The sequence below is a fragment of the Tachyglossus aculeatus genome, chromosome 3 (assembly GCF_015852505.1).
Source record: "Tachyglossus aculeatus isolate mTacAcu1 chromosome 3, mTacAcu1.pri, whole genome shotgun sequence".
NCBI lineage: Eukaryota > Metazoa > Chordata > Mammalia > Monotremata > Tachyglossidae > Tachyglossus > Tachyglossus aculeatus.
This window is the reverse complement of record NC_052068.1, coordinates 41,734,791-41,761,263: the sequence shown is the minus strand read 5'-3', so window position 1 is coordinate 41,761,263 and position 26,473 is coordinate 41,734,791. Positions and strand designations below refer to the sequence as shown.

General features: G+C 38.5%; 1 protein-coding gene across 1 annotated transcript in view; it reads left to right on the top strand.

The window, feature by feature from the left end:
• PCDH15 (protocadherin related 15) overlaps window positions 1–26,473 on the top strand; it is a 702,056-nt gene that overhangs the window by 664,655 nt on the left and 10,928 nt on the right. Inside the window, exons 28-35 of the mRNA XM_038743373.1 lie at window positions 2,131–2,307; window positions 12,125–12,343; window positions 15,037–15,045; window positions 16,061–16,213; window positions 20,159–20,769; window positions 21,445–21,597; window positions 24,841–24,856; window positions 26,339–26,357. Of these exons, the coding sequence (XP_038599301.1) occupies window positions 2,131–2,307; window positions 12,125–12,343; window positions 15,037–15,045; window positions 16,061–16,213; window positions 20,159–20,769; window positions 21,445–21,597; window positions 24,841–24,856; window positions 26,339–26,357 (1,357 nt within the window). The remainder of the gene's footprint in view (window positions 1–2,130; window positions 2,308–12,124; window positions 12,344–15,036; window positions 15,046–16,060; window positions 16,214–20,158; window positions 20,770–21,444; window positions 21,598–24,840; window positions 24,857–26,338; window positions 26,358–26,473) is intronic.

Here is a 26,473-nt window from a genome sequence, read left to right as displayed (position 1 = left end):
GCCTGCACACTTCACTCTAATGCCAAGGTTCACTCACTGTACCTTTATCTTTCCTTCTTCTTTATCTTGCCTTCAACCTCTCACTCATGTCCTGCCTCTGCCCTGGAATGCCCTCCCTCTTCATAACCAACAGACAATTACACTCTCCAACTTCAAAACCTTATTGAAGACACATCTTTTCCAAGAGGCCTTTCCTGATTAAGCCCTTATTTCCCATTCCCTTCTGCATCACTTTGATTTGCTCCCTTTATTCACTCCACCCTCAGCCCCATAACACATAGCATATTTTATTCATCAACTCATCTTGACTATGAGTTCACTGTGGGCAGGACCAAGTCTTGTATTATACAGTGCTCTGCACATAGTAAACACTCAATCAGTATTGATTGGTTGATACACTAAGAATAAATTTGTAAGGAAGTAGGGGACAAGAGGCAAAAGAGAAAACAGTAGCAGGTACACAAACATCTAACATAATTATATAGCAGGGGACTGCCTTTTCAGGTTCCTGGTGAAGCCAGGACTGTGAGTCCCTCCTCGTTTTATAGCTACACATGTGCCTTTTGAATAGAAAGGCAACTATGCATCAATGAATGGCATTTGAGGGCTTACTATGTGCTGAGCACTGTACTATGCACTTGGAAAAGAAGAATATAACAGATCTGATGTATGTTTCTGTACAATCTGAATTCCAATACATAGATATAAGTGGAGATGGTCATGCATATTTTCATTCAGTCACATAATTTTTATCTGAACCTCATTTGGCTACTCGTTTATCTAGTTATACTCCTGTACTTCATATAGCTCATTCCAGTTAACTTTAGCAATAATAATAGAGCACAAGTCGGCAGATAAAGAGGGCCTGGGTTCATGAAGAGTGGAAGAAAGAATAGCAATTCTTGAGATATAAAAAAAAAATATTGATAGGTGGAATCTTTTTTGTGAGATGATCAAGCTTAGTCACTAAGGCTCAGGAGAAGCTTTTGTGAATGTTTATATGAAAAGAACAAATGCAGGTTTGGAAAGCTAATGCTTTGGGGTGAGTCGACTATGCATAGAGTTTGTTTAGAGTTACAGCAAAAAATTAAAGTCTTTTATCTATTTCCAGACATCACTCCAATTATCCTGATAGATACCTACAATTCATTTAGTTTATTTGAAACTATGTTGAAAACCTGAATAGAAATAGCATTTTATGGCTATAAAATATTTTTTATGCTTACTAAAGCATATGATAGGAATGAAAAGCAACTGTTGCTCTGAATTCAATCCATTTACACCCAGGATAGCTACAGATTTTCATAATTAGGAAAGCATTTAAAATGTTTCTTTCAGAAAACAAAATATAAAATGAAATACACTCTTGGAGAAAATGCCATGAATCTTCTTTCGTATATTCCTTTGACAGTTCTTTTTCAAGCTTCATTTGATTTACAAGAAATTCTGGATATTAGATATATTTTTCTATAGATAAAATACTGCTCTAGCACACCCTGGACATCACTGAATCTACACTGCTTTATCTTTGAGCTATTCATCATTGTCTGTGTAACTTGAGAATTGCGTGCAGATTTTTTTTAATCTTTTATGCTATTTCTGATATCTCAAAGTACTCTAACGCTAATCTGCTGTTGTAATTTTCCTTTAAGGCGTAAAACCCAACAGTTGTGCTGGATCCTGATATAGTATATATTGACACATAGATCCTGATGAAATATTACCCTTAGTCTGGTGGGATGTGTTTCGAGTGAATTTATTACATTTCCCATCCACATACACATAAAAAGTTGGAACTGAAAAGTTCTGAGACTTCTAGCAAACATTGTTTCATTTATAGAGTATTTTTGGTGTTTCCCATGAGCTATTTAAAACTTAAAAAGTATCAAAAATTTGAGAGCCCAGAATTTAACAGGACGTAGTTGATGTGCAATTTCTTCATTATTAAGCTCCTAAGATCTCTGGGACCAAAGTCTTTAAAATATATAGCAAAGAGGAGGAATAGAGAAACAAAAGAGTTCAAATGAAACTAAGTCTGATGGTTATCTTAGTTGACCTGTGGAATGATGGTAATTAATCAGACCTCTTGGAAAATGTAACAAAAAATGTTCACCTTCTGTTCAATTACAGGATTTTGGATCGTTATGTTCAGGACCAGATCCCTGGTGCAAAGGTTGTGGTAGAATCTATTGGAGCCCGCAGGCATGGAGATGGTTTTTCAGAAGAAGATTATTCTAAATGTGATCTGACCGTCTATGCAATTGATCCTCAAACAAACCGAGCTATAATGAGGAATGAGCTTTTTAAGTAAGTCCTCCAATCATCTGTCACTAAAAAGCATACATATTCTTTAGAGTTCATTACACTAGCAAATAATCATAGATTTGATTCTAAGTCTAATAATTTAAGAGCTATTAAATTTCAGTCAATGGATATGAGGATATTTTGATTAAACTACTGTATTTTTATTATGCCAATGGTTTAGATGAGTTTGCTTACTTAGAGATAAATTAAATTTGAATGCAGTTAGATCTTCCCATACTTTTTGAATTTCTGAATCATTCCTGAGAGAAATGGTCATTTGAAGAGTAAATGAACTCTGGAAGGAAAAAGACTTCTCAGTTAACGTGAGTTGTTTTATTCTTTTCAACATGTATATTTCTGAAGTTTTTCTTAGTCATTTAATTAATCAGTCATTGGTATTCATTCACTGCTTACTGTCTGCCAAGCACTATACTAAGCACTTGGGAGAGTACCACACAGCAGAGTTAGTGGACATATTCCCTGCCCATAATGAGCTTACAGCCTAGAAGAGGAGACAGACACCAATATAAATAATTCATAGATTTGTACATAAGTGCTATTTGGCTGAAGGTTGGTCAAATATCATTCATTCATTCAGTCAGTCATATTTATTGAGCGCTTACTGTGTGCAGAGCACTGTACTAAGTACTTGGGAAGTACAAGTTGGCAACATATAGAGATGGTCCCTACCCAACAACAGGCTCACAGTCTAGAAAGGGGGGACAGACAACAAAACAAAACATGTGAACAGGTGTCAAGTCATCAGAATAAATAGAAGTAAAGCTAGATGCACATCATTAACAAAATAAAATAAACAGAATACTAAATATGTACAAATAAAATAGAGTAATAAATCTGTACAAACATATATACAGGTGCTGTGGGGAGGGGAAGGAGGTAGGGCGGGGGGATGGAGGGGGGAGAGGAATGAGGGGGCTCAGTGTGGGAAGGCCTCCTGGAGGAGGTGAGCTCTCAGTAGGGCTTTGAAGGGAGGAAGAGAGCTAGCTTGGCGGATGTGTGGAGGGAGGGCATTCCAGGCCAGGGGGAGGACGTGGGCCGGGGGTTGACAGTGGGACAGGCGGGAACAAGGCACAGTGAGGGCAAGAACAAGGCATAGTGAGGGCAAGAACGAGGCACAGTGAGGGTGAGAACGAGGCACAGTTTACTTTGTGCAGAAACACTCTGGGCATGTTACTCCCCTCCTCAAAAATCTCCAGTGGCTACCAGACAACCTACGAATCAAGCAAAAACTCCTCACTCTTGGCTTCAAGGTTCTCCATCACCTCACCCCCTCCTACCTCACCTCCCTTCTCTCCTTCTACAGCCCAGCCCGCACCCTCCGCTCCTCTGCCGCTAACCTCCTCACTGGGCCTCGTTCTCGCCTGTCCCGCCGTCGACCCCTGGCCCACATCCTCCCCCGGCCTGGAATGCCCTCCCTCCACACATCCGCCAAGCTAGCTCTCTTCCTCCCTTCAAAGCCCTACTGAGGGCTCACCTCCTCCAAGAGGCCTTCCCAGACTGAGCCCCCTTTTCCCTCTCCTCCTCCCCATCTCCCCCACCCTACCTCCTTCCCCTCCCCACAGCACTTGTATATATATTTGTACAGATTTATTACTCTATTTTACTTGTACATGTTTACTATTCTATTTATTTTGTTAATGATGTGCATATAGCTTCAATTCTATTTGTTCTGATGACTTTGACACCTGTCAACATGCTTTGTTTTTTTGTCTGTCTCCCCCTTCTAGACCATGAGCCCGTTGTTGGGTAGGGACCGTCTGTATATGTTGCCAACTTGTACTTTCCAAGCACTTAGTACAGTGCTCTGTACACAGTAAGTGCTCAATAAATACGATTGAATGAATGAATACTTGGGCTTCTAATGGGCAAATCAATGCCCATTAGAAGCCCAAGTATTCATTCATTCATTCAATCGTATATATTGAGTGCTTACTGTGTGCAGAGCACTGTACTAGGCAGCTTGAGGAAGCAAACCAAATAATAATAATAAGTCAAATACAACACATCTCTGATATTGATAATTTAACAATGAAATGTGGAAGACAAACTAACCTAAATTGTCTAATATATCCTGGTTAGAAAAATAAGTAGAAACATAAAATGATAAAATGTACATGGATAAGTATATCAATGTATATGACTGCTGAAGTGATAAAACTTGACTCCTGGCTGCTGACTTCTTCCCCACCAGTATTCTTCCCCATCTTTTCTCCCTTCTCTCCCTTCTCCCCAGTGGCATATGTAACACAGAGGATGCAGCAATTGAATGGCTCTTTGAATAACAAAGTTTGATTCAGTTTGCTGTTTCTAGACACAAGATTACGTTTCCTAAATTTAGCACACGAACAGTGCTATTGTTACTTCAATGAGGTTTAATCTGCAGTGTTTGGCATAAGCAATGATGAGATCTATCGTTTTAACAGGGATAAGAGAGGATTACTTTCAGAATGCCTACATTAAACAGCTGCATGATGACAGAAAGAGAATCACTTAGCATTGATGAATGATGTTGCCACTCGAGAGAACCAGGAAAGGTCACAGCATCATGAGAGAAGTGGTCAGGACATGCTCTTCCAGGCCTCTAGAACATATCACTGTAGCTCTAACCTGAGGAGTGAACATTTTGCAAGGGATCAGGCTGGTTTATCATTTTATCCCCCTCTTCAATTATATTTCAAGATGGTTAACTTCATCCATGGCTCTTTGCTGGTACTGCATTATGCATTCCTGAAAGGCATTCATTTGCTCCCAGGAAGGAGGAAAGATTTTTCTGACCTTGGAAATCTGGAGGCCCAGTCTCTCACATTTCAACACTCAGAGCAGTCGAAATTCTGCATCTTCACTCCAAGGCATTGATCATTAAAGGGGAAAGCACAGTTTGTTTTTAAAGTGTCAGTTCACCAGCAATCATTACAGTGAGCTCGAATTTCAAGCTTCTGAAAATCAGCTTTTGAAACAAGGCTCAAATTATTATTTTTCCATTTATTTAGTGGGTGAAATTACTCCTCTTTTGAGATCAGACACTCTGTGACATGTTTCATCTTGGAACGAATTTGAATAGTTGTTATAAAGCTCTGAAAATTAGGGCTTGTAAAGAAAAACGTTCACAGAATCTTAAAAAAGACAATTTTACACATTCTCTTGTGAAAATTATTCTAGCTCAGCTCAAGGCTTTCCCGCATTGTTCCCACTTCCAATCTTACTATATTACAGTGACATCTACAGGTGTCCAAATCAATTGAGGATTTGAATTCCAATGACAGCAAGCCCTTTCTGTGTTTCAAATGGAATTTAATTTCTGAGTATTTTAAAGAAAAATAGAATTGATTTTAATACACCATTTTCAAGTCATCCCAATTATTTTCTAAAGCATAAGAGGAACTGGAAAGAGTGTTTTTTTCTAGTAATATTTTCTTAAAAAACCTCTATTAGTTATAACCTTCTGGAAAGAAAATGGGCCTAGGAGTCAAAAGACCTGGGTTCTTATACCTGCTCTACCACCTACCAGATGTATGACCTTGGACAAGACACTTAAGGTCTTTGTGCCTCACTGTACTCATCTCTAAAATGGGGACTAAATACCTGATCTCCATCCCTCTTAGAGCATTCATTCAATCGTGTTTATTGAGTGCTTACTGTGTGCAAGGCACTGTACTAAGCACTTGGGAAGTACAACTCAGCAATAAAGACAGTCCCTGCCCACATGAACCCTAAGTGGAATGGAGACTGTAACCAACTTAATTATTTTGTATATACCCCAGTAATTAGTACAGTGGTTAGCATATAACAAGTGCTAAAGTCTACAATTATCATTATTATCATTACCATCATTATCTATCTGAATATTTTAAAATGTATTCGATGACACCTCTTTTTTTAGTGACCATTAGAAGCAATACTAGCTAACTGTTGAATAATTTTATGCAGATATTTTTCCTAAGAAAAACTAAACATATTTGTCTCTGAAAATAATTTTTTTTGGAAATTATCTGTCCACTAACCGTAAACATGTGATATAATATTCACAGGTTCTCAAATGTTCAAATCTACTGGTGCCCTTGAAGCAAACAGTTGCCTAAATAACTTGAGAAAATCATTGTAAAATAATTTAGTGAGCACATTTCTAATGGCCAAGAAACACAACTGATTTATTTGCAATAACTAAAGTGAGCTCTGGGAACAACTGTATGCAGATATAGCTTGTGTAGCTATAAGGTTGCAGGAAAATTAGCCCTCTGTAGAACCCAAGGAAAGATGCTTGAATCATGGAAAACTACCACCTGCTACTACTTGCTTCAGTGGAGCATAGCAATAGCCAGTGGCCAGTCTGAACTAAACTTACCAAAGAGTCACAGTTGGTTTATCCATAGCATCATATTGCTCTTGTTGTATTTATCATTATCCTTGTCTTTTACTTTGCTTTTAAGTTTTTGACCTCCCTAATGTGTCTGTTGCCAACCACCTATTCCCAGTTTGTTCTGAAGCTGTGAATCCTTGGGAGTCATGGACTTTTTTCTTCAGCAGTTAGCTTTGAATACTAGGTGCTTGATAAATACTATTGGTGTGCCCTGCCTCGGTAATAATAATAACTATTATTATTATTATGATGATGAAGGTTTAAGATCATACTATGTACCAAGCACTGCATTAACTGCTCATTTAGGTAGAAGATTATCAGAAAGAATTCAGACTCTGTGCTACAAAGGGCTCACAGTCTAAGAAGGAGGGAGATGAAATACTCTATCTGCATTTTCATGAGGAAAGTGAGGCACAGAGGGTCTACAAAGTTTTTCTGGACTTCATTTTGTGCTATGTTAAAGAAGTGTGATCCTCCAAGATGATCTGATTAAGCGGCAGATTTTGGAGTCACCCCACCAGGTCTCGGCAAAATTTAAATTACTAAATTACTGGATATTTCAAGCAGGGGGGAAGTGCTGGAGAAAAGGCGGGATTTAGAGCTTAAAGTCATGAGATATGATCTAGACCATCCTAGGCAGGTCCCAGGACAAGAAAACTCACTTTGCCTTCCAGAGCAGTCCTGCCTGAAACCCAAATCGGACAATGTCTCACTGTTTGTGAGAGGGGCCAGGACTCTGGAGGAAGAGTTTTATTCTGGAGACATGATGGAGATCGAGAAATGGAGGGTGGGGACAGGCAGGGAGAGAAGATAATTTATAAATAATTAAATCATGCCCTCCTCACATTTTCAAGTGTTTGGGAGTTAATTAATAGGAAGCTGCCTGCTCTGGACTCTGCCTTTCATCTGTCTCTGAAGCATGAGTCAGTACTGTCTAGGGCTTCAAATTGTAATGTCCAACTTAAACAGTATGAATTAAAGTAGCCCTTTTTTAAAAATCTGTTCATTATTCTGACCATTCACTATCCTGTCTGACTTTCATTTGTATTTTAAGCCAACCCTGGTTGCTACAGATAGAGTTTTTCCCTTTAAGGTCTTTATTTTCACCCCACCCTTGGCACTTATATACACATCTGATAATTATTTTAATATCTATCTCCCTCTCTAGGCAAACTATTGGTTCTACCAACTCTGTCTTCCTTTTCTTTCCCAAGGCTTTAGTACAGTGTTCTGACACAGTAAACACTCAGTAAACATCATTCATTGTTTGATATGAAACTCAGTGATGCTTTATCAGTTGCTTTGGTATCATGAAGAAATTGAGGAGCACAAAAAGCAGCATGGTGTAATGGATAGAGCCTGGGCCTGGGAATCAGAAGGTCATGGGTTCTAATCCCAGCTCTGCCACTTATAATAATAATAATAATAGTAATGATGGCATTTTTTAAGTGCTTACTATGTGCAAAGCACTGTTCTAAGCACTGGGGAGGTTACAAGGTCATCAGATCAATCAGTCATATTTATTGAGCGCTTACTGTGTGCAGGGCACTGTACTAAGCACTTGGGAACTACAAGTTGGCAACATATAGAGACAGTCCCTACCCAACAGTGGGCTCACAGTCTAAAAAGGGGGAAGTCTAAAAGGGGGAGTCTAAAAGGGGGGTGCTCATAGTTTTAATCCCCATTTTCCAGATGAGGTAACTGAGGCATAGAGAAGTAAAGTGACTTGCCCAAAGTAACACAGCGGACAAGTGGCAGAGCCTGGATTTGAACCCATGGCCTCTGACTCCAAAGCCTGTGCTCTTTCCACTGAGCCACACTGCTTCTCTATCTGAGCCCGTTCTCTTTCCACTGAGCCATGCTGCTTCTTCTCTATAAGTATAGCCACTTATCTTCGGGCAAGTCACTTCATTTCTCTGGGCCTCAATTCCCTTATCTGTAAAATGGGGTTTGAGACACTTAGCCCCACATGCGGCAGGAATTGGGGCTAACCCGATTTGCTTGTATCCACCCCAGTGCTTAGTACAGTGCCTAGCACATAGTAAGTGCTTAACAAATGCCAACATTACTGAAGTGAAGTTACTTTCTCCTTGCTTCTCTTTCATTACACCCCAGCTGGCAATCCCATTCACACCCCTTCGTCAACCTCACTAACCCAAGCATTTAAAACTCAGTGCTCTGCACTTAGGAAGTCCTCATTAATTGTTTCATTGATTGATCTGAATGGTCCTAAAACTTTCAGCAGGCAAGTGGAAAGAATTAATGTTGGGGTGGATGGAGAAAGGGTGTGGAAGTGTTAGCTCAAGGTCCCTTTCCCTCAGTGTAATTGTGCATCAGACAACCTAACCTGGGAGGGGCATGCAATTTCCATGATTTTGAACCTCCCTGCCTCTCCTAGAACTCTGACATATTAACTGTGAAGAGGGAAACCTTTATTTATATCCCAGAAATTCTAGGAAAAAAAACCCTCAAAATAACTTCCGAAAAGTTTGAGAGAATTAATACATACAATGTCTTTTCCCAATGGCAGTCTGAATGACCTATCTTTAAAAAACTCAATCACCTTGGCACCTCCTATCTTTACCCTCTGCTTTCCTATTACAACCCAGACAGCGCATTTCACTCCTTTATTGCCAACCTACTTGCCAACCCTCTATTGTGCCTGTTTCACCGCCGACCGCTAGTCCATGTCCTAATTCTGTCTCGTAACAGCCTTCCCTTTCATATCTGACCAATGCTCACTCGTCCCACCTTCAAAATCTTATTAAAAATACATCTCCTCCAAGATGCCTTCCCTGACTAGAGTGTGAGCCCGCTTTTGGGTAGGGACTGTCTCTATATGTTGCCAACTTGTACTTCCCAAGCGCTTAGTACAGTGCTCTGCACACAGTAAGTGCTCAATAAATATGATTGAATGTATGAATGACTATGCCTCATTTCCTCTTCTCCCCCTCCTTTCAGCATCACCCTTGTATTTGGATTCACACACTTTATTCCCCCTCTCCTCAGCTCTAAAGCACTTATGTAAATAGCCCTAATTTATTTATACTGCTAGCTATCTCTCCCTCTAGACTATCAGCTTGTGGTGGGCAGAGAATGGGTCGACCAACTCCATTGCATTGTACTCACCCAAGTGCTTAGTGCCGTGCTCTGCATATAGTAAGTGCTCAACAATATGGTTGATTGATTGATTAATTACCAGTGGCTGTGTCTCTCTGCCTAGGCTAGGGTGTTCGATGCTCAAAATCTTGCAGCTGGTGGGAAGAAACTGCAGATAATGAAATAATAGCATCCAACATCTCTGGCTGTACAGAGGAGATTATGTCTTAATACTCAGTGGGACGGGATAGCAGTGGTATTGTTAGCTGGGGTGTAGTATGAAAGAAGCAAGGAGCAAATCATTTAACTTTTAGGCACCTTAGTTTCCTCATGATTACAAAACAGCTGATACAGCAGTCACTGGGTCTCATATCAATCAATTTATGAGGTGAGCTTCAGAACCTCTCCCCTTCCTGAAAAATAATTTAATTTTGAATTCATTATTGGGTGGGTAGAGTCTTTTCAGGGAGCTTCCTCCAAACACCTTGCCTGCTGAAAATTGTAGGACCCATCAGACCAATCAATGAAGAAGCATTGCCAGGGAGTGAGAAGGAACTGATTCCTAATCTTGGTTTCACCTGGTGTGTGACCTTGGGTGAGTTCTTAACTCCTCTGTGCCTCAGTTAACTGATGTAAATGGAGGTTAAGATTGTGAGCCCTAAGTGGGACAGGGACTGTTTCCATACTGATTAGTGTGTATTTAACCCCAACACTTAGTACAGTGCCTGGCACTTAGTAAGTGTTACTTGCTATTCATTTAATTTTTTACTGCTTGCTTATTTATTTAAATAGTTGCTTTGAATTTATTTATTTATTTGTGTGTATTAATGTCTGTCTCCCCACTCTAGACTGTGAGCTCACTGTGGAGAGGGAATGTGTCTGTTTGTTATTGTATTGCACTCTCCCAAGCACCAAGTACAGTACTTTGCACGTAGTAAGTGCTCAATAAATATGATTGAATGAATGAATGAATGAAAGTACCCCCAAAAAATACCCAATGGTATTTAATGATCACTTATGGAGTACAGAGAATGGACACTAAATGCTTGAGAAAATATAGTGGGTGGGGATTGAGGGAGCAAGTCACTTTTTCTTTGTAGAGGTAGACACTAGGGGTTGCATCATATAACTGGGGGAAGAAGAGAGGGAGGAGAGGGAGATATTACCAAGTCTCAGCCCTTTCCTCTTGAGGTTGGTAGGCTGATAGGGCTCCCAGTTCAACCACAGGCTTGTCAACAAACAACACACTTCTCAAGGTACCACACAGAGAAGTTAAGTGAATTGTTTCAGGTCATACTGTAGGCAGATGGCTGAGTCAGCATTAGAAATTGGGTCTCCTCAATTCCTGAGCTGCTCTCTCTGCACTATGCTATCCTTCTTATTTTGCCTTTAAACATCCAACTGAATAGAAACTCCACTTTATCCAAAAGTGATTTAATATATTTTTCTTACAGAAGTCCAAAATGTATATTTCCAAAAATGGTTTATTTAACAAATCAGGAGTAAAACACCATGAAATATGATAGTCCAATCCTATCTTGACTGGATTACTGCATCAGCCTCCTTTCTGACCTCCGAAGAATCCTGTCTCTCCCCAGTTCAGTTCATACTTCACTCTGCCACCTGGATTATCTTTCTACAGAAATGTTCTGGGCATGTCACCCCACTCCTCAAAAATCTCCAGTGGTTGCCTATCAACCTTCACATAAAGCAAAATGTCCTCACTATTGGCTTCAAAGCTCTCCATCACCTCGCTCCCTCCTACCTCACCTCCCTTCTCTCCTTCTACAGTCCAGCCCACACACTCCACTCCTCTGCCTCTAACCTCCTCACTGTGCCTCATTTTCACCTGTCCCGCCGTCGACCCCTGGGCCACATCCTCCCCCTGGCCTGGAACGCCCTCCCTCCTCACATCTGCCAAACTAGCACACTTCCCCCCTTCAAATCCCTACTGAAGGCTCACCTTCTCCAGGAGGCCTTCCCAAACTAAGCCCCCCTTTTCCTCAGCTCCCCTTCCCCTCCATGTCACCCCAACTCGCTCCCTTTGCTCTACTCCCCTCTCCCCTCCCCACAGCACTTATGTATATATGTTCATATCTATAATTCTGTTTACTCATATTAATGCCTGCTTGTTTTGGTGTCTGTCTCCCCCCCTTCTAATGTGGGCAGGGATTGTCTCTCTTTATTGCTAAAATGTACTTTCCAAGCACTTCATACCGTGCTCTGCAAACAGTAGATGTTCAATAAATATGATTGAATGAATGAATTGATCTACCTTCATTTTCTGTATTTCCTTTCTTAGTATCATGGCTTTTAATATTGCTTTTTTTTTTAACATTGAAGGTTTTTGGATGGCAAGCTGCTTGATATCAATAAGGATTTTCAACCGTATTACGGACAAGGAGGACGCATTTTGGAAATCCGGGCCCCAGATGCGGTAGCTAATGTTAAGAAACAGGCGCAAGCAGTGGGTTACACGGAAGCAGCACTGCTGGCTCTGGCTGTGATCATTATCCTTTGCTGTATTCCTGCCATCTTGATTGTTTTGGTCAGCTACAAACAGTAAGTATTTGTGAATGAAATGGGTCAGGGATTGCAGTGGGAATTGGACTTCCGACGGAAGGAGAAGGCACAAACTCAAAAGCACCCATGATGAACCATGTGGTCGACAAATGATTAGGGTAGCTGAACAAAGAGCCCGAGGAGAAAAGAAAAGAATACTCAGAAGCAGTAGCTACTGGGATCCAGGGTATGAGTTGGAGGTTTGGAGTTAAATTCTTTATTTTATTATATGATGCCCTTATGCCAAGTCCCAGAATGCTGTGGAGGGTTCTAAACTCAGAAGGAACCTGCTTCTTTCTAATCATGAAAGACCAAGCACTGAAGAGGAACTCAGGGCAATCAACCAACCGATCAATCAATCATATTTGTTGAGCTCTTACCGTGTGCAGTGCACTGTAGTAAATGCTTGGGAGAGTACAATATAACAGAGTTGGTAGACATATTTCCTGCCCACAGTGAGTTTGCAAATCTAGAGTCCAGTTCTGGAATATTTGTATATTTTCCTAAAAATTCTAGGAAGCCTTAAGTAGTATGAGCCTATTGCTCTTTAACCGGGTAGCATGGTCAGCTGTGGCTCGGAACTCATCTTGTGGCCAGAAAAGCAGAATTTGATAGAAGCATGGAGAAATGGTATTGAGAAATATGTGCTGTGGCTAAAATGATCCCCAATTTCAACTAGGACTCAATAATCTTGTTTCCTGAATAGACTGGTTTTTTTGAGACAGTTCATTGAGATGTCTAATCTCCAATATGCCTGGTGCTTAGTACAGTGCTGTGCACACAGTAAGCACTCAATAAATACGATTGAATGAAATGCTGGAGGAGAGGGAGGAGGATTTCCATAACTAGAATTTTACAGCTAGAAAATCAGTAGATCACGCTACTGAGAAGCAGCGTGGCTTAGTGGAAAGAGCACGGGCTTGGGAGTCAAAGGTCATGGGTTCTAATCCCAGCTCCGCCACTTGTCCACTGTGTGACTTTGGGCAAGTCACTTAACTTCTCTGTGCCTCAGTTCCCTCATCTGTAAAATGGGGATCAAGACTGTGATCCCCAAGTGGGACAACCTAATAACCTTGTACCTATCGCAGCACTTAGAACAGTGCTTGGCACATAGTAAAAGCTTAACAAATATCAACATTATTATTATTATTATTATTATTATTATTATTATTATTATCAGCACCTCCTCTCCTTAATTGTCCACTTGAGGGATAGGCTATGTAGGTAAAAGAGGCATGAAACATACTAAATTTTTCTCATACACTTAAGACCTATGTTTGAGTTAACTCAAAATCAACCTTTGATCAATCAATCATACTGATTGAGTGCTTACTGTGTGCAGAACACTGTACTAAGCGCTTAAGAGAATACAACAGAGTTGATAGTCACATTCCCTGCCCACAGTGAGATTATAGTCTAGCAGAGCTGACAGTTTATAGAAACTTTGATGACTCTTTCTAGATGAAGTTGTTGCCAGTTACAGGAACAGCAATATCGAACAGCAGCACATCTGAATTACGTGAAGGATGTAGTTATTTCATTCTGCTTTGATCACAAACTAATTTGACAAATGTGAAAAATTGGACCAGTCATTACCAAAACAAATCTCAGTTGCTACAAATTCACATAAAAAAGCAGCATTCCCTGTGAGATGGGAGAATGGTTTGGAGTTTGTATAAATTCATTCCAAAGCCATGAACAATCTCAGGGACAAATATAAAAACTGCCTTCCATTGGTGGTCAAATATGAGTAAGTATGTTCTGTGCCAAAAAAATCCTCTTTTTATTGATATGCTTTCTAAAGAAGATTTATCCATAAATAACATTGGCTCAAAAAAGTTCATAGATTTGGCACATGGTGCAAAGATTACAGCTGAATAAACTCGTAATCTGCACAAAAATAATAAAAACAAATAAAATGTGGGTGATATTTAAATGTTTTGCATATAGTAGATATGTTCTTCAAATGCTTTCTACTACAATGATCAACCTAACTCCAAAGAATTATTTTTAATTATTTCTTTTTACAATATGCCAGAGTCAAACTCATTTTTCTTGGCTTACTTTCCAATATAAAATTCTAGTAGTTAAACATATCATTTCAGTGTCTGTATTGCTGGTAAATAAGTCTGGAAAGGATTGTCCTTCTTTGATATTATTAAAGGGTTTGGAAATTAATTATGCTGGATGAGCCAGGATTGCAATTATGCAAAAGTTCAATGACTTCATTTCAGAAGGTCTGCATTTTCCAACTTCGGCTTCAAAGTGATACTGAAAATGGAATCATGTGTTGTTTCACAGGCCTGTTCCCTTAATACTCTTTAAGCAGTACAAAGTAAGGATGCAATTATGGAGATTAGGTCATCTTTTAGGTCCCACTTTTCAGAGTTCAAATCCATACACATATGTTTTATGCTTCGTTGTCTGTTTAGCACACACCTACTTGTTTATACCCTCTTTAAAGACGATGATAAAAATAACACAAAAGGAGATCACCATTCAGTCATAAAAGTGAAACAGGTTGGGTTTTGGACACCAACTCTTAACTGTGCAAAATAGTAATAATGACATTTATTATGTGTATAACATAAGTGATTTTGAAATGATTATACAGCATGTGTAAAGATTACGAAACTAATATTTCTTATCTCTTTAACTTCTACTTTTACCCCATTATTTGCCTCCTGAAACAGATTTAAAGTGTAAGTACAAAGTCTAACCTTCTCTTCTAACATTTTCCCTGCTTCACATTCTTGAAACCAGACAATCTTGAAAAAGTTTTGTTACAGTACCTTGACTGTTATCTCTCACAGAGTAATTTTCTTGGTTTCCAAATATGTACGTTTTTTCACTTGAACACAATTGCTTTTCCTGCCATTCAGCTATTCCTATAAATACAGTGACTAGTTAGAGAAAAATGGTTCCAGAACAAGTTATTTGGTACCAAGGAATCTGCCTGGGACAATACGGAGAGGAAAACATTCCAAAGTGGCAGGGTAAATAGTTAAGTGGCAGGAAGCTTTATTCCTCCCTCATTAATTCATTCATTCATTCATTGAGCACTTACTGTGTGCAGAGCACTGTACTAAACCTTTGGGAGACTACAATATAACAATAGACAGACAGATTTCCTGCCCTCCCTCTTCCTTTCTCCATCAAAAATAGTGCCGTCTTCAGGTGGAAGCAGGAATGGGGAGGTAACGGACATGGGGATACATCTATTATTCAACAGTTCAAATTTCTATCCTAATAGTTTCCTCCATTAGCTCATATAATTGAAAATACACTGAATACCTAAAAGCTGCATACAGCTTTCACCTTTCTCGGTGGCATAATATTTTAGATCTACTTCCATTTCAGGGCCTCATTCCCTCATTCATGGGTGGGAAATATTTAAAATGAAGACTAGAATACATGAAAAATATAATTAAACATTACTCTAGCTAAGGCGCTGATTCTATGGCTAGAATGAATGAATGAATGGATATGGTTAGGCCAAGGGGAACAAAGGGGGACTTCATTCATTCGATTGTATTTATTGAGCACTTACTGTGTGCAGAGCACTGTATGAAGTGCTTGAGAAGTACAAGTTGGAAATGTATAGAGACGATCCCTACTCAACAATGGGCTCACAATACACATATATTGTTGAGGGTTGATTTTGGATAGACAAATAATCTTTGATTATTTTTTTAACCATTCATCATCGCACCAAAGACGTCAAGCCGAGTGCACAAAGACAGCAAGAATCCAGAGTGCTTTACCTGCTGCCAAGCCTGCAGCCCCCGCACCAGTGGCTGCCCCTCCCCAACCTCCACCTCCACAGACCGGCGGCGCAAATCTCTACGAAGAGCTCGGTAGCAGCACAATGTAAGTCATTCGGATTAACAGCTGCTAAAAATCTGAGAATAGTTCCAGGGTTAGGCACGTTAGCCGTACCAGAGTTCAAGAGAAGTCACAGTGTTGGAGAGAGTAATTCAGAAAATCAATGCATTTCTGTTTCCAAGGACTAGCAGAAGGTCCCAACTTCTAGCTAGACAGAATTGGGAATTCCACTAGAATCTCAGGAGTATATTGGCATTATCTAGGGCCATCCAAAAGTTTGGGGTATGGACCTTTCAAGATCCAAGGGCCAAAGGTAGATAAGGCTCAACCTGAACTTCCAGGGGTCTTGGGTGACCTGGAAAGTCTGGATAGAATTCAGGATGTGTGTGTGGGTTTTCCTCCATTTCTTCAGAGCATCCAGGGTTCCTGGAGCCTCCAAAGCTTTGTCATAATGAGGGTCTAGGGAGAGCATCTGAAAACCCTGTCAAAGCAGGAAGTATGGAAGGGCACTGAGGAGTGTTAGTTCAAGGATAGCTTCGTACTTCTACCTACAAAATTTAGCTCAAATACAATTTCAGTTAGCATTTTCATAGACCCCTGCCCATCTGATTTCCTCTAAGGAAAATAGTTCCCCAGGTGTGCTATGTATAAAAGGGAATTTATTCAAATTACCTAGATCGGAAGAATGGAATATGAAAGGAAACTGAGTTCCATTCCTTGTTCACAATTGAAAAGGTCTTAAATTTATATCACCTCTTAGTGGAACATAGACTCAATCTCAACTTGTGAAGAATGAAAAGGCAAAAATGAATTTACATAAAAAATTGGAAATTTCCTGGATAAAATTTCCACAGTATCTATGATACGATAGGAGGAATTGCCGTTCAGCACATGATGCTGAATAAGTATATAATAGGAATCTTGACTCTCCTTGATAGTCAAGATAACTGTTTCCTTTTACTCAAGGACATATTTTGAAAAATACATCAGTCACTTTTTTTCGATCATCATCTGATTATAATTGCTGCACTTTTCAAAGTTTTGCTCCTTGAATGTTGGAAAAGAGCTTGATAAAATCATACAATAATAAGCACAGGATCTTGCATATGGATCATGGGAGACAAACTAGTAATTGTTTCAAATCATCCTACTTACTTTCCAAACCTTTCTTTTGACGTGATTATATTCCCATGTCAACTCTCAAGATTTTCTCCATAGCAATAAGAAGGTAATTTTCCCACATGCTGAATGTATACTTAGGATTTGCTTTAAAGTATATGATGGTATTGAAGTATCACGAAATTCCATTTGAGAGTGTTATACTACCTTAATTTTAATTAAGTCCTTCAGTGCCTGTGTGGAACTGTTTTGAGACGTGAAGTAAAGAGATCTGTGATGGAGTGTATTAGAATAGTTAATCAAATTCCGAAAAAATTGTATTAAGAAGTGCCTTAAAAACTACTGGGAACCATCAGGTAAATCACTCCTGCAAAACATGGTGCGTTAGTGGCCCAAAAGGGCTCATGCAACTCTAAAGATGTGCTACATAAGATGAGAGATAAATCCATGACTGGATTGCTTTGGTGACCCATGTGTACAAAACACAATTTTTCCTAGCTCAGAGGAAAGATATCCTTTTTGTGAAAAATTTGAAATATCAATCATTTCAGACAGCCAACCCATCTTTAGGTGTTTAATTTCCTCATTACTACCGTAAAATTAATAGGAGAGTCAAGTCACTTTCCAAAGTCTCATTTAGAATGAGCAATGGATCCAGGAATTGAGCCCATAGTGTTTAATCCTAACTTTTCCTTCTATCAGTTTTATTACACTTCATTTCAGACAAACTCTGGTAAGTAGAGCTATGCTTTAAGGTAAAGTTTGGATTTATTCAAGGGAAATGGTAAATCATCTTGCAGCAACGAAAGTCCACTTAAAGGTATGCTTTGTGAGTGAATAATTTTGGAATCTTCCTTTCTCAATTATGGTACTTTCCTCTTGCATCTATCTAGAGTTGAAAAATCTTTTTGTCCAAAGGGTTAGACAAGGCTGGGGGAAATCTCAGAGATGCTATGAGGTTTTGGCATGTGGGGGTACTGGTATCTGAATATCAGATTATTTCTGATTCCAAATCATCCACTTTTATTTCTTGATGTACAATTGGAAGTGGAAATATCTGCAGTAGAAGAATTTGATATTTTTCAAAATAACAAATGGCTAAAATTAGGTAATAAGACATTGTATTTCTTGTGCTTCTCCTAGGAACCAAACTTTTCTTGGCAAAATTGTACTTGCAAACATATTGATGCAATACTTAGTGTCAAGACATAGGGGGTCTTGTTAGCACTAATATATGATTTAGGATTAAAATCATTCAAATCTTGCTGGTGTATTTTGACCTCCGCATAGCAATCACAAGCTTAATTTATTCCCAAGTGTTAAAAATCTCACCCATTGTATAGCAATGTGTGTAAATTCAAGTATAAAATTTGAATCCTGGATAATGGTACTTATTTTACTTCATGCTGTTCTCTATTTTATAATATGTCCGTAAACTTCATTTTATTTTTTAATTTAATTTCTCTGAGCCAATTAAGTGTAATTATTCTTTTATTTGTTGTCTCTCATTCTGGGATATTTAGGCATCAGTAAGTATACTTAATTTAATTTATACAAAAAATTATGGAAACTAGTCAGTAGATTAGTAGGCTATGTTGACTTCCTTCCTAAAATATCTTAATTGTTTCTGTTGGTTATTCACTTAGAAAAACTTCACTTTTAGAAGATAGTTTGCTAATGTCGCTAGTCTTTTTATTTGCATTAGTTTTCTTTGAGAGCAAGCTAAGATTCAGTAGAGCAAACAGAGGTTTGAAATAAAACCCTTCATTGATAGAAACATGTAATCTGCTTTGTGGAAACACAACATTCTTGCTTTTAAAACATGTCTGTTGTAACTCCTTCTCAAAATGATACCAAGGTGGATTTAATGTTGAATGAAGCATTCCCTAGAATTGATTTTGAAACATGCAGAGATTACATGGACAGATCAAAGGAAATAAAAATGAGCGTTGATGCTTTCGCCTGATTTAGTAGATAAGTAGACAAAAAAAGTGGGGTCTAGGGCTTGAATTGTCCACATTGACTAGTTCTCAGGTCTACTGGGAAATTAAAGTTCTCAATTGCTGAGCAGGAAAATCTCTTGAGAAAATTTTGATGCTGTCACTTGTGAGGGATCCAGTTTCTTCGTGCAAAAATTAGGTCCAAGATTTACTGAGTCCCTACTCAATTCAGAGCACTGAACTAGGATATTAGAGAAGAGAAATATAAATGAGGGCTGTTGCCCTCAAATATCTTACAATCTAAATCTGGGTGATTTCTAGGACTCACTGACGAAAGAGTGACAGAAAATCAAGGTCCCGATTTGTCTCTCTTACTTCCTTTCAAGATCATCTTTCCTTTCTATTTTACCTCACTTTGGTTTCTAGTGAAAAAACCTTATACTTAGGTGGTGCTCTCCAACTCAGATACCAACAGGAGTCAATTTTTTTCCTCCTAGAAAACCCCAAACCGTGTATTTTCCTCTATTGCCTTGTGCTACACAAAATAACATGGTATAAAGATGCAAAAGCAAAAACATACTCAAACATCTATATACCAATGTATGTATAGACAGAAAAGTTGGGTATAAGCACTCCAAAACTAAATTTGAATATATGGCTTCCACACGATGGTCTAAATAATTTGTCACGTATCATTTTGCCAAAATTGTATTTGTTCCCTGGGTAGACTAAAATGGAAATCTCTCATGCTGCTCAAAGGTTGCTGAACTCCCTTTTCTCTTCCTAGTTTTGGAGGAGAAATGGCTTAATAGTGTAGGTAGTTTGGCCTTTTAGTTGTGAAGCATAACTAATTCTGTGGCACATCATCTATCTTGTGAAATCTGTGTTCTTGCATGTTTCCTTACCTGTGATTGTCTTCTTTTCTTTCAAGTCTTTTTCTTCTCTACCATTTCCAACAAAGCAGGGGAAAAAAGTCATTCTTAGAAGAAGGAGAACGTCAAAGAGTCATAAGCCACTTTGCTTCCCGTGCTATTGAGGCTCACAAGCAGTCTCATGTCAATGGATCAGTCAAGAATAATCTACCCAAATCTGCAAGTAACATCACAATTCTGTCTGATGATAACCCATTAATTATCCAGAATCCTCTTTATGTAGAAGGTATAGGTCAAGGATCTACAGGTGCTGGCTATTTATGGAGAAATACAAGTTTATTAGACAAATTTTCACCTAGAAGACTGGCCAAGAAAGAGGCTCTAAGGTGTCCTTCAGAAAGCATTCAACGGGCTTGGACTTTGCCAAAGTGTTTTACTAGGAGACAAGTCTATGAAGTTCTAAGTAGGCCACTAATCCTAGATCCATTCCAGGGGCAAAAGGAAAAATTCAGAACTGAATTTGAAAGGAATGGAGGCCAGCAAAGTAAGGTGGATGAGATTAGTTCTCCATTTGACACAGATTCAAAGTTAACGGTAAAAGAGAAAGCACGACAATTTGAACATCATGCTTTACAGGAAATGAAGGAAGTGAACAATCATGAAATCAGAAGTGCATGTTCCCCAGCACCAGGAAGGGAGAGTACAGTAGGACTGCATCCAGAGTACTTCCTTCCTTCTTGTCACTGCTCTGCTTCATTCTCCTCTTCGAGACCTTTTCCAGAGACTATGGACCTTGGCCCACCTCCTTCAGTAGTCGTCTCTCATATTGACTGCTCTTTAGAAGTTTCTCCTCCACCAATTCACAAGCCAACGCCTCCCTCTCTTAGGATTCAACGATCCATTTGCCACCACTATTTGGCTATTGAATCTGAAAGAAAAATGAATGAAAATATTCCTGACCCCCCAAAAACCCTTCCCCCATCTCTTCCTCTTTCTATTCCTCCTCTCCCTTCTCCTCCTCCTCCTCCCCCTCCCCCTCTCCGTTCTCTTCCTCCTCTCCCTCCCCCTCCTCTTCCTTCTCCACATCCCTCTTCTCTTCTTCCTCCCACCCCCTTTTCTCTTTCTCCTCCTCCTCCCCCTTTTCTTCCTCCTCCTCCGACCCCACCACCACAATTACCTCCATCTCCGCCTCCTCCAGGTTCTCTCCCAACTTCTTTCAAGCCTATCAGCCTCTCCTCTATAAGACACAACAATCCCTCCAATGTGCAGCCATCAATCTCTCTGATGCCCACAGGTCCTCAGAGGGAATTGAAAGGCATACTCAAAAATGTCCCAAATTTGGCAGATATTGAAAAGTCAGTGGCTAACATGTACAACCAAATAGACAAAATGCATCCAATACCCAAGCATGTGATGAAGCCTAAACAGCTCCCTGCACCAACTCTTCCAAATACAGAAATTGTGGCTGAGCAGAACCAGCAGAATGGAAACTTGAGCCGTATTGTTGAAGAGCTTGAAAAACGATTTCCATCTCAATCTACTGCATTATAATGTTGCTTTTCTGATTTTGACTGTCATCGTTGTGCGTCTAATGTTGATTACTATGTAGGATTCAGGACACCGTGTTTTAGGTCAAGGAAGGTTGTAGCCTTTTCTATTCACTTCAGCAGCTCTATTCGCTCCTCATTCCAAACTTAAAGGACTCTTTCTTATCATGATCATTCTAAATTTTGTATTGATTTCTTGTTATTATTAGTAATAAAAGGATAGCAGTTTGTGCTCTTTATCTTATTTTAATACGAGGATAAATGCCTCCTTTTATTTGAAAAACAAGTGGTAATACATATAACACAGTAGCCACTGGAAACTCTGTCTTTGTTAGCCCCACAAGAATTCATTAAAATAGAAGGCTATTCCACACACGAAGTTACTCAGTAATTAAGTCGTTCCTCTTGCATTTCAGTGCTCTGCACACACTAAATGCTCAATAAATATGATTGAATGAATTAATTCATTTCAACCTTCCAGGAGAGATTTTAGAGCATCAAAATATTATATACATTAGAAAGGTGAAAAAAGTCTGACTCTCTCCAAATGAGCTAAATTTACTAAAATATTTAATTAATCCATTGATTCCAAGCAAGTATAGATAGATTAAAAAAAATATGTGAGCAGGGAGAATGTTCACTCCTTTCCCTTGCAGGTCTAATAATGGCAGCACTTCATCTGTCCCTTGGGTATAGCCTTCTTTCTCTCACTATGTCTTAGGGTCCTTGTCCTCAAATTAACATTTCATTCTGATGATTTTCCACTGAAGAAAAAAATTGGCAATCTTCAGGTATTACAATGCAATTCTCATTTTCAATTTCAATCTTCAGGTATTTCAATTCAATTCTCAGATTGTATTGATTGCATTAGTCTGAATCTAACCTTCTCATCAAATATAGCAGTAATATTAAATTGCTATCTCCTCTGATTTGAACAATTGAAAAGAACAATTGGCCTAAACATATTTCAATAATTTACTCTTTTGGGTAAATCCAAGATAACCCTAGAAAATATGATTCAATTTGATTCTTGAGGTCAATTAGTCTATGGGAGGAGAAGGGAAGAAAATAGTAAGAGAGGGAGTTTGGTAGTTAAGTATGGTGTAAAGTGTAGGATGAGTGAATTACAGCTGTTCTATGAAGGTCTTTGAAGCAGCACCAATCCATACCATGCAGGAACTGAGGGCTGATATATCAGAATGTCTGAGGTACCTCTAAGGAACACCTTCACTTTGAGTTTACTTACAAGTGTTGAACAGGACAAATTCCTCTAGCGCTCCCCAAACCCCACCCCTCCAACCCCAGCAGCTTCAAGGGTTCAGAAGCAGAGGTAATTGAGCTGAATGAGCCCTGCTTATGGGCTTTCTTATATTCTCTATTGAGTTAGGGAGGGAGAACAGCAATGAAAAAGGCACAGTAGATCAACTTAAATGCCCCCACAGTGACACCCTGGAGGAATAATGGGTTGAATGATCTTCTTAACATCCATTCTCATGGTCAAGGATGGATCTTGTCATTTAACATTCTGGACTTTTCCCTCTAATAAGCTATTAGAATTTAACCTTCTTGAGCCATCTAATACAACTAACTTTTAAGCTCCTTCTCTAGCCCTGTGGACAAGGAATGTTCCTACCAAATCTGTTGTATTGTACTTTCTCAAGTATTTAGTATAGTGCCCTGCACACAATAAGCACTCAATAAATACCACTGATTGATTAATTGATTGATTTGATGATCCATCATGGACCTCTCATCTAAAATGTTCTTGAAGTTATTGACAGTTTCTGTCTACATAATGTTCTGTGGTAAGAAATATTGAATGTGTACTGGCTAGTGTGTGCAAAAGTGTTTCTGTTTTGGGTAGTTTTTGTTTTTGTTTTCAGTTTGTTGCCTTTAGATGTGTCTGGGTTTACCTAGTCCTGGTATTTTAGGTTTTGATAAAGAACAATGTTTTGGTCACTCTAGAATGGCCTTCATCAATCACTGCATTTCTGTGACTGGGCCAAGTAAGGTTGTGTGCTGTAATAGTTCAGCACTAAGTTAGACGGGCTGCTAAGGAGCACTCCTCAAACCCTGTTCTGGAGTGCCTGACTACATCTGGAATCCCAAGAATAGAGAAAATTGGACCATGAGAGGCTGTCTATCCTATACTTACCCTCAGGCCAGTAATTTTTTTTTCCCATGTAAAATCTTAGACCTTAGAAAGGATGAATCATATGCTAGAGTGTTATAGTATGTCAATGGAGGATCAATAAGTTTATCAGGACACCGTATTTCCTCATTTATCTTAGCAATTAATGTTCCATTAAATTAATAATCTTATATAAGTCAGTGACTGAACAAATCTTTGATAATGTATGCGAAGCATGGAGTGCTGTGTCATTACTATCCTGTACCTAACCCAGAGCTTAGTACAGTGCCTGGTACATGGTAAATTCATTTAAAAAATGCAAAGCATTATCCTAAGAAGGTGTTTGCATATTCTTTTATTCAGTGCTTAGAACAGTGCTCAGCACTTAGAACAGTGCTTCACATATAGTAAGCGCTAAAAATACAATTATTATTATTTTTCATCTCCCATTTTGGTGAGCCTTAGGTCAGTATCTTTCTTTCAAATGCTGAATTCATGACTCAGTTTATCTATGAAAATCATCTCTGTATACAGTACCGGTCAACTCATTCTCTCAAAACATTTGAATGCCCTATCATTTCATAATTTCTACATTCTAAGACTGATGGTGCCTCATTTTTAAATGACTCATGCAAATTAAATACTTACATCTGACAGATTAGAAAAAGAATAGGAGTTTTCCAGAATGTAAGCTCTAACTATAAAGTGAGTAAGCCACTTTAATAGAAAATCCATTGTATTCTTTTAGGCCATTCTATGTACTACTTCTGTGCTGTAGTTCACATTACCTTGGTTTCATTTATAATAGGGCTAAACCAGAAAATCGATTAATCAGTCAGTATGTGCTGAGCACAAGTGCTTGGGAGAGTACAACAGAGCCAACGGATGAGTTCATTTGCCAAAAGGAGCTTACAGTCTAGAGGGAAATTTAGGTATTAATATGAATACATAAATTGCAGATATGTACATACATGTTGATAACAATGAAATAACATGTATAATTCTTGTAGATCATCATTAGATTATCCAGAATATAATTATGTAGATTTTTTTTGACTGACAGTCTGGGAAACAGGAAGGTTTGTTGAAGGTGAGCATCACTTAGTATATAACTGAATCTGTAACTAACAGTGCTTAATTGGGGCCTGTATAGTCGGGGTCTTTTCCAATTTTGACTTTAAAAAAAATTTTATCTTCGTTAAAATAAAAAAAAAATTTTACCAAAGATTGTAAAAGGCTTTATCTGTAAATATAAAGAAAAATGAATCATTTCAGGTTTATTTCCAAGAGTACATTTAATTCCTTGTAGATTTTTTTTTTATTTTTCCCTCACAGCAGATTTAATTTATAATGCATTTCCATAGTGAGAAAGATAATATACACTTACCTCTATTAATGCTTCAAGATTTTCTGTTTGTTATACAGGGTGTTGAAGTGGAATCTTTAAAATGCACATATACTTAGGGTATTCGTTAAGTATTTATTATTTGCTAAGCACATAAGCAGATCACATTTAGTCCCTGTCCCACCTGGGTCCCACACTCTTAAGGGGTAGGAAGACCAGGAATCTTATTCCCCTTTTGCAAATGTGGAAACTGAGGTCTACAGGGATTAAGTGACTAACAAAAGATTACACATCAAGCCAGTTGCCCAGTGGGGTTAATCAGTCATATTTTCTGAGAGTTTATGATGGGGAACACTGTAGTAAGCACTTAGAACCCATTAGATTAGACAGATTAGAATCCTTGTGCTCTGACTCCCAGTTCCAAATTTTTTCCTCTAGATCACGCTGCCACAAAAGTTCAGAATGTTTCAAATAATTTCTTGGTGACACACTTTAATTTCAGTTCTTAACTTTCATATTTTATGGAAAATTATAGTAATGCACCTCATAACCAACCAAATGTGCTGAATAGTAATACCAATTATTTACAGGTGGTAATATCAAAGTTTAAAAGAGATTTTCAATACTATCTCTTTTTTCTCCAGTTATTTTTTTCTCCACTGTAATTAAACATTCCCCTCATCTTCTGCATGTGAACTTGATAAACTCAACATAATATCAAATATTTAACGTATATATCAGAAAACTCTTCACCCTCTAACATGTCTTTCCCTTGAAATGTATTCAGAATTATGGTATTGATTTTTCAAATTGTAAATGGATAAGATTTGAAAAAAAATACATGCAAATGCATTGGAATGTATGTACTACTTATGGATGTTATTCTTTGTCTCAGGCATCTAGTGTGCCTCTTCCAAGTATAAAGCTTTCCTGAGTAGTTCCAAGCAGGCAGTCTCTTCAGAATGCTTTGTAGTAAAATAACCTCCCCTCATAGCCTTATGTATGCTATGATTTTTTACAAGTTAGCTTCCTTACTATAGTGCCCTGATAGCTTCATTTTCAATCAGAAGATGAAACACCTTTCCTGCTCTTATCACTTAGAAAATGTTTCTTTGCTCCTTTGCAATGGAATGCAAGTAAAAGGACTCTGCTTTTATTTTATCTGAACTTCAAAAGATCATGAATAATTTTATATTTCTCTTTTTCTGCCTTGCAGGCAAAGTTATGCACTAGAGGTAAGGGCCTTGTAACTCTTTGAAAGCCCCCAGAATACTTGATGATTTCCTAATCTTATTTCAAATACTTGTATTCATTTGCATACCATATACACTATGTTCTTGAATATTTTTTC